The following is a 16,250-nucleotide window of genomic DNA, read 5'->3' on the forward strand; positions in this document are numbered from 1 at the left end:
TATATATATATATATATATATATATATATATATATATATATATATATATATATATATATATATATATATATATATATATATATATATATTTATATATATATGATACTGTTAGTTTTTTCACAATTATAAATAACCCACATTAAAGACAATACTACATATTGCAGTACTGTTATTGCAGCCAATTTTAGAATAGTGCAATAGTTTGAATACTTGAATGAATAGCAGCACTCTCTCATTGTACTGCAGATCGAAAGTAAACTGTTAACTATATCCTTTGTCAAACAATCAGATCTTATCTAATATTTGCCAAGTTTAATGTCGGCAAATGACACTTTCATATTTGTAGAAGTATGCAACAAAACCAGTACAATTATGTAACTAAGAACAATTTATCAGTTGGAGCCACTTGTGCACAAAAAACGTGGCCACATACGATAACACATTGCTGGACTCAAGGGTCATAAATGTCATGATTAATTTTCTAGTCGTCGTTAAATATTTCTGTATTTAATATTCATGAAATTACTTTTAAAATGATTTATGAATAGCCTACATGTTTGCTTAGTACTACGCAGTAACGCCGCATATCTGGATATTCTTTCGTTTTTAGCTGCCCTTTATCTTTGACATTTTTTCTTTCATTTCTCTATTAAAGCACCATCATTACTTCTTCCAATGCCATTTTTTGTGCATTGTTAATTCTGTTGTTCGTCTTTCATTTTCATTACCTTTCATTTTTTGTCAGACTTTCAAAATTTTTCAGGGATTCGGTCATTTATTTTCAGTTTCTCATCAATTTATTGTTGTTTTGCAGAACTGTCCGCCATGGCCCTTTGTGGAGTAGTTTGCCGACCCCTGATTTAATGTAATTAAATAAAACTGTATCCGAGCAGACTAGTCTTCAATCAAATACATAAGGTAAACTGCTGTTATCCTGTATAAAGTGAAACTGGAAATACTATATGTCATGTTAATGCATATTGATCTTATTCTATATATTTAGTAGATCTATTTTTTCACGAGAGCACAAAATAGCTATATATGAATACAGTTGATATTATCTAGGGAGGAGGTTTAATGATTGGCATTCCTTAATTTTCTAGAGGAGATGCATTGTATTCCCTCCACAAAGTTTCAAAAAGGATCAATTGATCCTAAGGAAATGGTTGATTTATTCAACAGCACTTTCCAATCCAGTAAGAGCTAATTGGGTCAAGATGAACTGACTCCAAAAGTACTCAACAAAGCAAATATTTGTTCGGGAAATGTGGAGGAAAAAAAGCATTAATCATAACTTATCTTGTATAAGTATGTGTGCACCAACACTTTAACTTATCACCAAGATTATCTTGAACAAATGAGGTGTGTGATTAACAAAAGAGCACTATGTGATAAATCAATTCACTTCTGGTTCCCTTGCCATATTAAACATTTTAACCATTCTTGTTAGCACATATTGAAGTCATAAAGAATGAATATTTTAATGAGCTTCAGTCAGGCTATCGAATGTGACGTGGATTTGCAAAAATGTATGTTCAGTTTTACTTGATGTCACAGTTATGTCCAATTCAACTATGGCAAAATTAAATAAACAAAATAGTGAGGGGTGGCCCGGCGAATGAGTGGTTAGCGCATCGGCCTCACAATGGGGGACCTGGGTTCAATTCCAGGTCGGTCCACCTGTTTGGAGTTTTGATGTTCTCCTTTGTGGGTTTTCTCCGGGTACTCTGGTTTCCTCCCACATTCATAAGACATGCATGGTAGGCTGATTGGACACTCTAGAAGATTGACCCTAGATAGGAATGTGAGCGTGAATGGTTGTTTGTTTCCTTGTGCCCTGCAATTGGCTGGCCACCAATTCAGGGTGTCCCCCACCTCTGGCCCGAAGTCATCTGGGACAGGCTCCAGCACCCCCCGCAACCCTAGTGAGGATAAAGCAGTTTAGAAAATGAGATGAGACAAAATAATGAGTGGTTAACACAACGGCATCACAGTTCTGTGGTCGTGGGTTCAATCCCAGGACGGTCCTCAATGTGTGGAGTTTGTAAGAAGGAAGCATTGTCAGAATAAGAAAAAATACTGTCAACAACTTCTCCAAATATTTGTTCTAAGTTTTAGTTTGACTATAGTTGAAGTAAAATAATACAAATCAATAAATCACAGTGAAGAGAGTGACCTTGACCTTTGATACTTGTAGACCAACATCGTATTCGTGGGAGAAGCAAAACACAAGTATGTACTCAAAATACAATAGAGAGGTGCTGTCAAAACATTGAGTATAACAAACGTGTATTTCCAGTTTGCCATGACATTTTGACAGGGGAAAAAAAGAAAACTAATGGGCAACGGGGAAATAATTTTTTGCTCAGTTGTGTAGTTTAGTGGGTCATTTTAGTCAGCATAGTACACGGCTAAAATAAAAATGGCAAAAAAATATATATATATTTTTCATTCAGTTCTGGAAAAAAACAATAGTTAATATCTGAGGTAATTTCACATTTTAAAAAGAAATAAAAAAAATTAAAAACAAGAGGTAATGAACAAAAAGTAATGCCATATTTGGTTGACAATTAGCTGACTGTGGTGAGTTTTTACAGTGACAGAAAAGGAAGATATCAACATAATTGTGTGATCTCAATTTAGTTCAATGTTTAAACTCCTCCTCAGATTGTGTCCGTACACTTCCTGGATTTAAAACCGAGATTTCCTTATCCCACTTCAGTGCTGTATCAATGCTGTCAGCATATCTAAAGCCTTCCAGATCAGCGGCTAAAAGAACCTCTAGGACATTTGGCTAATGGGGGAAGGAAAAAGAAAAATGTTTCATATTTTGGTATAAAATAACAGGCAAGCAAGCAATGTTCCCTCTAAACTCCGCACATGCGCACTTGCGTACTACTGTTTTCTTCACATACAACAAAACGTGGAGCGCAAAAAAATAAAATCCACCCTGAATTATGTAAAAATAAACACATAACAATTTGTTCTGGGCCATTTTGCAATGCAACTCAGAGAGTGGCAGCCAGAAAAACGACAAGAAACAGTAATTTCGGATAAAACTATAACTAAGATAACTATAAATCATATAATCATACAGTCAGGGGCCGTGACTGTGTTAATTGGTTAATAATCCAAGATTTGGAGTCATTTTTTTAATCATTTCAGTGACGGAAAATAGATGGTAAACGAATAAAAGGAAGAGGTCACACTTAAAATAGATTAAATGAAATGAAAATTGGGTATACCTGCAATCTGGCAAGGATCAGATGCACATTTTTGTGTTTGAATTGCCTCAGCAAGTCGCTCAGCTCATTTATCACTGTGTAATCTATCACACTGACATGGTGGCAATCCAATACTACGGACTGTGGAGGAGACTCTGGCGAACGTGAAGAAGAAGAAAAAGACCACTTTTGACTGTTTCAGGTCAACCATTTTGATCTTCTGATTGCACACTCACCCTGTAGCGCTTGCGTGTGGATGATGCGGCTCAAATGTTCTGCAGCAGGAAAAGTCAGCCCACTGGCCAACTGGATTAGCAGTACCCCTGGGTTAGACATCTGTCAAAAGTCAAAAGCCTTTATTGTCATTATACAACAAGAGTGTCCAATCAGCTTACCATGCATGTTGTAGGACAAGGGTGTCAGACTAGGGTTGGTTTTAATGTGTGCTGGACCATTTAAGATAAAATATTTAGATTTATTTTTCTATAAATGGATTCAAAGCCCTGAATATTCAGATTTTTTTCTCATTGCGAAAGGAAACCAAATATTTCTTTAATTATGTGCCGTATTAAAGTGGAAAACAGAAAATATTTGTATATATTTTTAGATTTTACAAAATGATTTTTGAACTAAAAACACAAAGAAAAAAAACGATCAAAAATTTAAATTATTGATTTAAAAGGGGGAAAATCAGGAAATTGAATATACATCTATATCTGTCATTTTAATTTGATCCTAAAACAGACAGTCGCCACTGATGATATACTTTCCCGGCCGGGCCACACAAAATGATGCAGCGGGCCAGATTTGGCCCCTGGGCCGCCACTTTGACACCACGTTGTAGGAGAAAACCGGAGTACCCGAAAGAAACCTACGTAGGCCCGGGGAGAACATGCAAACTCCACACAGGTGGATGTGACGTGGAAACAACATATGCTACAAATAATTTAAAAATGTAAACCCCACAGAAAAAAAAAAGTTGTGTCATAAAATACCGTTAATCGAGGTCTCGCCAGAGTGTACAGCAGTAAAGCTCCGGATGCAGCGACACCCCCTATGATTCCATAATGCACCTGCCAGAAACTCATTAAGAATGTCACCATGAAGGGAAGGAGGTCAAGCTCTGGGGGTGACACAGTCGAAAAAGGTGAATCTTTCAAAGCATATTTTAGATTGTTAAATCCAGATACATACTGTGCATCTGCCACATCTTCGCCACAACATGAAAGTCTACCATGGGCGCAACTGCACAAATGATAACAGCAGCAAGAGAAGCTTTTGGGATGTAGTAGAAGGCCGGCATGAGGAATGCCAAAGAGAGCAACACTATCACACCTGCAAAAAAAAAAAATACAAATAATTATGCCAAAACGAACTAAATTTCAGCTTAATCCCATGTTAAATACAAGTTTTCCCACCCCCCAAAAAATATGTAAATCTGGGGCCAAAACTCTTTTGGGCATTAATATTATTTAGCATTATTTTTTTAATGATAAATCTTTTCGGGAATAAATCTGGGGCTCAAATTTTTTTTTGGAAGCAGAGACCAAAAACAAACATTATACATGATAGTTTTAAGAATGCAAATAGAGAATAACCAGCTAACTAGGTTTCTATTACCAACAAATAAGATATTAATAAAAGGACACTATAGTACTCTAAACAGCTCATTATAACTTCCTTACCATCCTCTCAGACTAATTTCAAATCACTACCAATTCCATTTAAGTTAATTGATCTGACCTGTTACTGTTGATAATTGTATACAATTCTACAACATAAAATATTATTTAAAATGATTAATGCCACACAGTTGGTCAGAGTATGAGAATGGTCATTGTAGGGAGGGCAATATCCGTTTAAATGATTAATGCCACACAATGGTGTTATGAATGAATGGTCAGTGTAGTGAGGGAAAAAGTCATGTCACATGCAGGGCTGTAAATCTCATTTAATAAAGTAAAATACATCAAGCATGTCCACTTACTCGTGACAATTCCTCCAGCTGGAGTACAAACCCCAGTCTGAGAATTGACTGCAGTCCTAAATGTGAATAAAAATTGAGTTCAGTGCAATTTTCCACTCTTTCCAAACAAATTGCTACAGATTACACATACCTTCCAAAACTGCCGGTGACAGGGTAGGCAGACACAAAGGAGCCCATGATATTGGTCACACCAATTGCTAACAATTCCTGGTTGGCATCTATTCTGTAGTTGTTCTGTCTAGCTGAGAAAAAAAAAACAAAAACAAAAGACAAATCCTTATTTTGTGCTGTCTATCAAATGGAGAATAACAATGCAGAACGTGGAAAGTTTTTGTTTCCAGTTGAATAAATTCAAGTATTATATAGGGCAAATGATCATGGTTACACGGAGCAAAGTCAAAATTTGACTTGTGAATGGAATAAAATAGAAGTATAAGGCCTTGCCACAGTGCAAACGCCTCAAGTAATATTACACTCTGATCCAGAAGCATCTTGCAACACATGAAGCAGGTCGTTATGAAATTGTATAAAAAAAATACTGCACAGATTGGACTGGACTACTACTAGTGGACTAATAATGCCAACTAATTTGTTTTGGGTGACTACTTAAAGTAAGTTGGGGCAAGAAAAATAGAACCGGCAATTTATTTAACTTAACTTTATTTATAAACTGTAGGGCTTCACGTTGGGGGGACTTGGGTTCAAATTCAGGTCTCTCCACCTGTGTGGGATTTGCATGTTCTCTCCGAGCCTCCGTGGGATTTCTCCGGGTACTCCAGTTTCCTCCCACATTCTAATGACATGCATGGTAGGCTGATTGGACACACTAGATTGCCCCTAGATCTGTGTGTGAGCATGTATGGTTGTCTGTCTCCTTGTGCCCTGCGATTGGGTGGCCGCCACTTTGACACATGCACTCTATACCATCAGACGCCGTTGAAAAACTTACCAAAGGCTTTTGCAATGGCAATGCTCTCCAACATTCCCATGAAAGGAATCACAGCAAGCCCTCCTCCAAATCCCTTTGCATAATAGAAAGAGAAGATGAAGCAATCATTTGTGTGAGATGTTAATGTCATGTATGTTATACCCTCAACCTAGAGCACTATTTACCTCTACTATCTCTCCAAACGTTACCACAGTGCCATTGTCGGTGGTGTCTGAGGTGGGCGGCGGCCTAAAATGTGGCAGACCCTCGGAGGTTTCCCCGGTGATCGTGAAGAAGTGATAACCAAAAGCTTCCCAGGAGAAAGCGCAAACAGATGCAGCTACGACGATAAGGGCGTTACGCACTGATCGAAATAAAAAAGACGTTTAAGGAAAACTATCGGGCACACACACATACTGTAGGAGAAATAAATATAGTGGAACCTACTGGTAGAAACAGCCCACACAAATTGTCTAGCCGCCTTGGAGAACCTGGTTGCATCATTGTCCGATCCCAGATTTGCTTTCATTGACATCAACATAACCAGCAATGCTACACAGAGCAGACCAAGGACCACATCGCCTATTTGGGCCTCTGAGATCTTGTAAAATGTGTAGTAAAGCTGAGGGAAGAACTCATGGGGAATATCATGGAGTCCTAGGAGGTTCTGGAAAAAGAAACCCATGCACAGAAAAAATCATGTTTAGGTTTAGTACCTATGTAAACTAAACATAGGTAGAAATAGCTAAGCTCTTTGAAAAGGGCCTACTGAGGTGAAATTTGTCCAAAAATTATTTGGGGTTTTTGCCGAGAACATTATTCTATATCTCTCCCCTTTATGTGTTTTGACTGTTGGGGTGGATTAATGATGACCTCACCTTCAACTGGCCAAAGCCAATCGTAATTGCTGCAGCACAAGTGAAGCCTTTTAAAACAGGGAATGAGATAAAGTCCAAGATGAAGCCTGCAACAGATGACAAAGTTTTTGTAAGAAAAAATACTGGCCAAAGTGTTCCTGAGCAGAAGTCAAGATAAAAAGCAGGAAATTCATTTGAACCCCCGTCTTTCAAAAGATAAAACAACAATTTTGTCATGCTTAAATCAATAGAAAGGCTTATACACAATGCAACAACTCTTGTTTTGGGAAGGTTAAGGGTTACTGAGTTCAATCCCTCCAATGCCTGATTCCCTCCCCTCACCTAATCTCAGTAATGCCAGTGCAGCCTGGATGGCTCCACAGAGAAGGCTAAGCAGGACGGCTCGGTGGGGCTCACCCCCCACCAACGAAAAGCAAAGTAGAGACATAATGGCAGTGGGACCCAACGTCACGTCCTTTGATGTCCCTAGCAGTGTGTAGATAAAACCTCCCATGAAGGCAGAGTATAGCCCATACTGTGGAGAAAAAGTCATTGTATTAATTTACAAAATCAGATGCAACAAATATTGATTCATTAATAGTGTAATCCAACCCTCGTTTTAGAGTTGGGACATCCGTGTAATTAGGGCTACCGAATAGAATAAAAATGGACAAAAAAACAGAACAGGCAGAACGTTGTTGGGGAGCGCTCCTCAATGTCCGCCCTCCTTGTATATGAAAATCCAGAATGGTGTCTTTCCTCTTTACATATGCAGTTTTTGTGGATGCCTAATGGTGTACCTGACAGTCATGATTTTTTCATACATATAGTACATACATTTCATACATATAACCGTATCTATACATGTACATCTGTGTGTATGTATATTTATTTTTATGTATGTTTTTATATATATATATATATATATATATATATATATATATATATATATATATATATATATATATATATATATATATATATATATATATATATATATATATATATATATATATATATGTGTATGTATGTATGTATGTATGTATGTATGTATGTATGTATGTATGTATGTATATATATATATATATATATATATATATATATATATATATATATATATATATATATATATATATATATATATATATATATATATATATATATATATATATATATATATATATATATATATATATATATATATATATATATATATATATATATATATATATATATATATATATATATATATATATATATATATATATATATATATATATATATATATATATATATATATATATATATATATATATATATATATATATATCGTGTGATTTTCAAGTGATTCTTATCAACTGAAAAATAGTCTACGTATTTTTAAAGATTGTGAAGCCGCGAAGAATACTCTCGTTTAAGTTATATTCAGTGTTTGCACCTTGTTTTTGGTGGTGGCATGAAAAACAATCGGAGTAAAAAAAACCACTTCATTGCAAGGATTCCCCACAAAAAAAATGTATACTACAGTAGTTGGATGAAGCATTTTACAGATGGGACTGACCTGCACAGGAAGACCTGCTACTTCTGCATAAGCCAAGGCCTGTGGGACTGTTGTAAGCCCAACAGTGACGCCAGCCAGGAGATCCATCTGCAGCCATTTAAAGTTGTATTTTGGAAGCCAAGAGAGTATGGGCAGCAAGGTCTTTAGCATTCTGCAGGAGGAAAAACCTCGGCTTGTATCTCTTTGAAGCAGAGGTTGATCCATGGTCCCCAACCGGTTAAGTTGTGTGGGTAAGGTGAAGAACCTGAGGAGGTTAAAGTTGTCAGTGGTCAAAGGTGGATTAAATAAAAGTAATGTGAGTACATTGCTGTAGCTCCAAAAACAAATACTAGACTTACTCGTCAAGTTCCTCTTTTGCAGTAGTTTACATGTCACTCATGTTGTTATTGAATAGAAGCTTTGTTTGCTTTAACTTGCTTGGTCGGTACCTCTCCAACATAATGAGTATTGTGGGAAATATCTTGTCATCTCTTCTCACTTTGTTTCTGGTTCCTCCACACTGAGCTTCAAGCACAAAGAGGGTAATTTTAATGTGGCATTAGTGTTTTTTTCTGACAGAAAACTCTGGCAGCAGTAAAAAAAAAAAAAAACAAAGTAAGGTATTGTAAGACACGATAATAAATGAAAGGTCATAGTACGTACATGCAAACTCTATTTATTAATATAATGGTTAGATCAATCAATTCTTGACAAAAAGAACAATTAAGTATGCATTTATCTGGTGCTGAATGGCTTTAAAAAGTGATCACTTAAGATGTTAATACATATATAATTCAAACTCTCTATACCTAGAATGATGTTCTTGCTTCTGACAAATATCAAGGAAATTGATTGATTTAGAAATATTTTTTGACATATTTACATACATATTTTTCTCGAGCAATGTTATCTCCAGTTCCTCCAAGTGCAAATTTATTATTATATTTTTTTTAATCAACTACATATGCTTCTCAACATTGCTAGATTTCTACTGTCTATATGTATTTTAACCATCTTAGAGTGGTAATTCCTTCGTAACTTGTTTTTTTCCCTTCCTTTGCTTATTATCTAATTATTAAAACAGAACAAATAAAAGTATTTTAATCGGCTTACATACATTTTCTGTATTGTACTATGTTCACATGATTAAAATTAGCATATTACCAGTATATATCTTTACCATTGTTCACAGTTAAACAAATATATTATTTTTTTTAAATATTTGTTTCAATTTGTGGTGGTGTTTTTTTTTTTCCAATTCGGAAATTGACTTTGCATTGGCCTTAAGTGGAGTATTATTAATGGGTATAAAGATGAACAATTTTCTTAATATTTGTCTTTTAAATCAATACCAGTACCTCAGTGAAAACTTTAGCTCTTTTGGTATTTAAAAAAAATGTGTATAAGGTAAATCAATTTTGACATTTTAAACACGCATGCAGGCAACTAGTAGTGATTTGCAAAGGCAATAATAACTTTATAGAATATGAGCACATGAGAATCATATGACAGCGCCTACTTTCACAATCAAGCCATGTCTTTCTCTCAATGTGTCAAAAATATTTAATCAAATGCATATGAAATATTAGTTGGATTACAACTAAAACTGTGAAACAAATAATTATCAAATCTGTGATTATATGTGTGACAATAAGGAAGCGCCAATAAAATAATAAAACTACCACTTTATAAACGGTGGGTCAAAACTTGATCATACACCATCCCGACAGAAAAAAAATCTTACTTGATATACTTTAAATATTGCCAACAGTTTCATTCCTTACAAGTGAAATGCAGAGGAGTCCTCATTCATACGTCGCTCAGCGCTCGCTGTACGAACCACTTTCCCAAAAGTTATCCCGACCGTTTCCTGTTGTGAAATGTCACGTGACTTTAGTCACGTGATCAACAGTAGGTCGGGTTGTACACTGTTTGCGGAAAATGAAAAACTGGTTCACCGCTGCCGCTAACTTTATAACCCGACAATAAACTGCGCAATAATCTGGGAGATGTCCATTTAAACTATACGAGTTAATTGGTTTTCTAAACACTTTATTAATTTCCATAGCAATGTTTTTTCTTGAGCCATTTCTTTGGATTCTGTTTGTATGCCACGTGGGGGAGTCTAAGAGAAGAAATGTACTTCTGATTATAGGTGAGTAACAGTAACGCTTTGAAATCATTGTATCTGAATTAAAAAAAAATCGAACAAAGTGAAGAACCTGTAACGTGGTGAAAGTGATCAACACTAAGGGAAAGATGAAACCTTTCAGGAAAAATGGTCACTATGCATCTGTTCAAAAGTTGCCGTTAGATTTCGAAATACTCACATTCCGGATCAAATTACCATGAATTTTAAAATGGACTTAATGATAATTCTACCTTTTTTCACTTATTTTAGCCGATGACGCTGGCTTTGAGACCGAGGTGTACAACAACTCTGTGGTCCGCACCCCTCACTTGAGTTCTCTAGCAAAGCAGAGCGTTGTATTCAACAACGCTTTCACTTCTGTGAGCAGCTGTTCCCCCAGCCGCTCCACCATCCTCAGTGGCCTACCCCAGGTATGCACTATATATTGATTTCGACAAGATAAGTACAGAGAATTACAGCACATTCATCAACAAAATGGAATGTGGAATCATGTGCATTTTTTTGTTCTTTTTAGCACCAGAATGGCATGTATGGCCTTCACCAGGGGGTCCATCATTTTAACTCATTTGATGGTGTCCAAAGTCTGCCGCTCCTCCTCAACAATTCTAACATTCACACAGGTTAGTAAAACATTTTCTCCAGCCCTCTAATCACAGAAATCCAAAACAAAAAACTAAAACAAATTCATTGATACTCTTGTCTCATTTTCATTCTTCTCAGGAATTATAGGGAAAAAGCATGTTGGTCCCGGGTATGTTTACCCTTTTGACTTTGCGTACACGGAGGAAAATAACTCCGTCCTGCAGGTGGGGAGGAACATCACCCGTATCAAACTTCTTGTCCGCAAGTTTTTCCAGACGCATAAAGATGAAGCTTTTGAAAGAGAAGAAAAATCTAAAGAAACGACTGGCAAAAATATGAATGATGAAGAAAGGCCTTTTTTCCTCTACGTTGCCTTTCACGACACCCACCGCTGTGGGCACTCTCAACCCCAGTATGGCGCTTTCTGTGAGAAGTTTGGAAATGGTCAGATGGGAATGGGCAGAATTCCAGATTGGACTCCACAATACTATACACCGGAGCAAGTTAAGGTCAGTGTGATTCATCTGATTACTGTGATATTTTTTGTGTCAATTCAGAAAAAAAGAAGTGTCATTATGGGTTTTTTTGGCCAATCTTTTATCTTTTGACAATTTCTACAATCCAGGTCCCCCCTTTTGTACCCGACACACCAGCTGCACGATCTGACTTGGCCGCATTGTACACTACAGTTAGCCGACTGGACCAAGGTACATTGTGTACACCGCAAAAAAAGGTCTTTATGTAAAACAATGGTGAAAATGGAGAACTTTTCTTGGCAGGCATCGGATTGGTTCTTCAGGAGCTCAAGAACGCTGGTTATGAGAATGATACGCTAATCATCTACAGCTCCGATAATGGCATTCCCTTCCCCAACGGCAGAACCAATCTGTACCACTCCGGCATGGCTGAACCCATGTTAGTGTCCTCCCCAGAGCACAGGGAGCGATGGGGAGACACCAGCCAGGCCTATGTCTCTCTATTGGGTAAGAGATAGGTATTGTCTTAAAGCCACTTTAAAATGTTTTAAAAAAACACGTACAAAAAACCCAAACAAACAAAAACCCATCATGTCATGCGGTGCTCTTGTTATGCTCCAAATTGGACACCAGAGGGAGACTTTACCACATACTTCAGGGCGTGGGGGTGAAAAACGACCTAATCAGTCTGTTGTGCATAACTCAATAATTTAGACTAGATTTAATTTACTTGGATATTTTAGAAAACAAAAAAAAACTTGTTTTTTAATAACGTATTAACAAATTATTACAAATATTTCTTTACATACCTCAGAATTTTTAAACTACTTATTATGGAAGGACATTGTGATGGCAGTTATAGTTCATAGTTTTTCACATTTGTCACTGCCATCCTGATAGCTCCATACTTATATTTTTCCTCATTAAAAATGTAACCAATACAACTACAGAGAAGGCGCATCAACGCAAGGAAAAGATCATCAACCTACTTCCACATAGTTCATAAAGTAGTTAACTATTTTTAATGCAAATTGTGAAAAACCAACTACAATTTCCCTGTGATTTTCTCAAAGAATTGTAGTTGTTGTGAGATCAACGGTGTGTTTTATTTTGTCAGATATCACACCCACCATCCTGGACTGGTTTTCTATTGCCTACCCATCGTACAGCCTCCCCGGCAGCAGCTCTGTCCCAGTCCACCTTACTGGTCGCTCTTTGCTCCCTGTCCTGGTCACCGAGCCCAGTGGCTGGCACACAGTTTACGCCAGCCAATCACTGCATGAGGTCTGTAAGTGCGTAAAACAAGGGTGTCAGACTCGGGTTGGTTCGCGGGCCGCATTCGGATTTTTTTCCCCATCTAAATGGATTAAAATAACTGGATCAAAAGCCCTGACTATTTAGTTTTTAATAGATCTAAAACAATGTTTGTTTTAGCTTTTTTCTATATATATTTTTAGATTTTACAAAAGGATTTTTAAACTAAGAACACAGAAAAAATGATTAAAAAATACAATTATTGATTTAAAAGGGTGAAAATCAGGAAATTTAACACATCTATACTCTTCATTTTAATTTGATCCTAAAACTGAAAGTCGGCACTCATGCACTTTCTCGGGCCACACAAAATGATGCGGCGGTCCAGATTTGGCCCCCGGGCCGCCACTTTGATACATGTGGCTTAAAATGTTCAAACATGGCTGTTTTCTTGAACATGCTAAGGCAAGCAGTGGATTGAAGTTAAAAATTGCAACTATTCCCTAATACTATGCAGTTCAATTTTTCAGATATTTTACTTTCTATATTTTAAAGAGTGTATCTGAGATTTCCTATTAGTTATTGAGTCAATTATACCTTTTCCCCAGCTTCACTTGTGCTTTACCGAAAGGTTTCAAATCGGGTATTGTTTATAATTGAGAGAAACTGCTTTTTTTTGTGTTACTTTTGCTTCCGTAAAGACATTGTGTTTATCCCACAAGTATCTCGACTTCCACTTAATGCCAGTAGAGATTGTGAGTACTTAAGGCATTTTCATTTTTGTACCTAGATCACCATGTACTACCCAACCCGTAGTGTCCACCAGGGTGGATATCACCTCCTCCACAACCTCCACTACCGCATGCCTTTTCCTATCGACCAGGACCTGTACGTTTCAGCCACCTTTCAGGACCTGCTGAACCGCACCAGGCTGAGTGAGCCCACATATTGGTTCAAGAGCCTGCAGCTATATTACTACAGAGAGCGCTGGGAGCTATACGATACCAGGTCTGGTTCCTTTTACCAACATTTGCCACTCCTAACTCTCTTTGAAACAAAAAAAATTACATCTTTTAAGTTTTTATAGTACATCTCCTGCGTTAAATTGCAGAAAGAGCTGTCACCTTTGTATATGTCAAAGAGTATCTATACACATATAGTTCAAACTTCATTTTGTTCCATGCACAATAATGTGCAACTTAAATTCTAAGGTTAAAATACTGTGGCACCTCTATTTACAAATGCTTTTACATTCAATACTAGATTACAAAAACCTTCAATACCAAATAATTTGTTCCAAGATACGAAAAACAAATCAAACATCTTTCTGTGCCAACTCCCAACACGTGCTATGATAACGGAACCAAAGTATAAGCAGGCTGTAGGTGGATGCTAGATAGAGTCAGCTAAAAAAAACTAAAACAAATGTGAATTATATATATTTTCCATTTGATTGTGTGGGCGGCCTCACAGCTCTGGTACCCTAGGTTCAAATCCAAGTCACGTCCATATGTGTGAAGTTTGCATGTTCTCACCTGTGTGGTTTTCCTCCAGGTACTCCAGTCCACTCCAATATTCCAACGACATGCATGGTAGGCTGATTGGACACTCTAAATTGCCCCGAGTTATGGGTGTGAGTGTGCATGGTTGTCGATTGGTTGGCCATCGATTCGGGATGTCCCCTGCCTCTGGCCTGTAGTCAGCTGGAATAGGCTTCAACAGCCCCCGTGACCCTAATGAGGATAAAGCAATTCAGAAAATGAGATGAGATGAGACTTCATTGTGTATTCTTTGACTAGAACGACTTATAGTCCGAAAAATACGGTGAACATGACTCAACTATGACTAAATGAAATCACTTACTGCAGTATTTTTGGCCCTTTCTGACTCATATTTAGAGTCAGGTTATTCAAACATCTAATGTTGAAGTATCTGAGAGTGTATTATTGTTAATGATCCTTGTTTCTATCTAACTACATGGCCAATGAAGAAGAGACCCTCTAGAAACCAGTAACCTGGCTTCAGATCCATCCTACAGTGGAATACTGGACAGCCTGAGGCAGACTCTCCAAAAATGGCAGTGGGAGACAGGAGACCCTTGGGTGTGTGGAGCAGACTATGTGCTGGAAGACAAGTTGGAGCCACAGTGTAGACCACTTTACAATGGACTTTAATGGTACCTACGTTGAGCTTGACAGGTAGATAAAATCTACACACTGTACACAATAGGTAATAAATCTTGTTTGTTTATATTTTTATATGTCATGCTGCTTTTAGTGGTCCAAAATAAACATTTTATCTCCCTTTAATTCATGTAATAAGATATCATTCTTGATTATATGACTGAACGTGGACTCTAATCGGTTTCAATACATGCACAATAATCTCTTATGGGAAGGAAGAAATAGCATACATGACATTTAACTTTCATTATTTGGTTGCAAGAGTGCATCTCTCACAATGCTGCTCCCATAAGGGGTGGAGCTGATGATGCATGACCATTGGGATCAGTAAATCAATCAACAAATGGCTTTGTACTGATCAAATATATAGGTTTGCTCCTCTGAGGCCAATTTTGTAGCACCACTGATTCACTGACTGTTGACACAGGAGGTCAATGAAGCACTAGTTGTTTTATTGACATGCTCCTATTTTCTTTCTTTATATGTTCACTCATTTTGAAGTCCTTTAAGCTATGTGACCACAGTTCTGATTCATTACGCACAAACTGAAGACAATATCTGTGAGGATTTCCCAAATGATTTCATTTAAAGCTCCACTGTGACGCTTTTGTTTTATACAGTTGTTGACCCGTCATGATATTATCTGCGTTTGACTCATATGACGATAACCTGATATGGACGTCATTTCTATTTTATTGCGATGACATGTCCATGCAACATGAGCACTGAGCAGGCTACTACTCAGGCCTGCAAAAATACTACTTTGACAATCCATCAATCTGCCTGTCCATGACTTTTTTTCTATTTTATTCTAATTGGATTATTTTTAATTCAGTATTTATATATAAAACAGGAAATTACTTAAAATTGATAGTGGAAATATTGTCGTGAGCACTTGCTTATGATTCAATTTCTTGCCCTGTTGCTTATTATAATTTGACACAAATACCAGTCTGTGCACATGACAGATGTATGAAAGTACTTCCTGATGAGACAGTGTATGTGTATATGTATCCATGTATGTGTATATATGTACATGTATATGGTCATGCATGCATGCATATAGT

The 16,250-nt window shown here is 36.8% G+C and overlaps 2 protein-coding genes across 6 annotated transcripts; one reads left to right on the plus strand and one right to left on the minus strand.

The window, feature by feature from the left end:
• Window positions 1-497: 497 nt before the first annotated feature.
• slc26a11 (solute carrier family 26 member 11) lies at window positions 498-13,028 on the minus strand. Of its 5 annotated transcripts, none has more exons than XM_077718506.1 (15): window positions 10,321-10,408; window positions 8,896-9,061; window positions 8,558-8,801; window positions 7,339-7,531; window positions 7,018-7,103; window positions 6,587-6,806; window positions 6,325-6,503; window positions 6,161-6,233; window positions 5,342-5,453; window positions 5,212-5,267; window positions 4,419-4,559; window positions 4,220-4,347; window positions 3,461-3,560; window positions 3,246-3,379; window positions 498-1,922 (listed from the first exon to the last, which is right to left on the minus strand). In XM_077718506.1, the coding sequence occupies exons 3-15, from the start codon at window positions 8,759-8,761 to the stop codon at window positions 1,860-1,862; spliced, it is 1,689 nt and encodes a 562-aa protein (XP_077574632.1). In that variant the 5' UTR covers window positions 8,762-8,801; window positions 8,896-9,061; window positions 10,321-10,408; the 3' UTR covers window positions 498-1,859. The 5 variants fall into 5 exon arrangements, with proteins under 5 accessions (XP_077574632.1, XP_077574630.1, XP_077574629.1 ...); XM_077718504.1 differs by lacking the exons at window positions 498-1,922; window positions 10,321-10,408 and adding exons at window positions 2,091-2,794; window positions 12,905-13,028; XM_077718503.1 differs by lacking the exon at window positions 498-1,922 and adding an exon at window positions 2,091-2,794 and having other exon boundaries at window positions 10,281-10,417.
• sgsh (N-sulfoglucosamine sulfohydrolase (sulfamidase)) lies at window positions 10,412-15,309 on the plus strand. Its single transcript, XM_077718507.1, has 9 exons — window positions 10,412-10,691; window positions 10,938-11,098; window positions 11,203-11,308; window positions 11,409-11,779; window positions 11,896-11,977; window positions 12,050-12,253; window positions 12,864-13,030; window positions 13,791-14,008; window positions 14,991-15,309. Exons 1-9 carry the CDS (start codon window positions 10,607-10,609, stop codon window positions 15,172-15,174), a joined length of 1,578 nt encoding a protein of 525 aa, XP_077574633.1. The 5' UTR covers window positions 10,412-10,606; the 3' UTR covers window positions 15,175-15,309.
• Window positions 15,310-16,250: the final 941 nt, after the last annotated feature.

Source organism: Stigmatopora nigra, chromosome 6, assembly GCF_051989575.1.
Source record: "Stigmatopora nigra isolate UIUO_SnigA chromosome 6, RoL_Snig_1.1, whole genome shotgun sequence".
In the NCBI taxonomy this organism is placed as follows: domain Eukaryota; kingdom Metazoa; phylum Chordata; class Actinopteri; order Syngnathiformes; family Syngnathidae; genus Stigmatopora; species Stigmatopora nigra.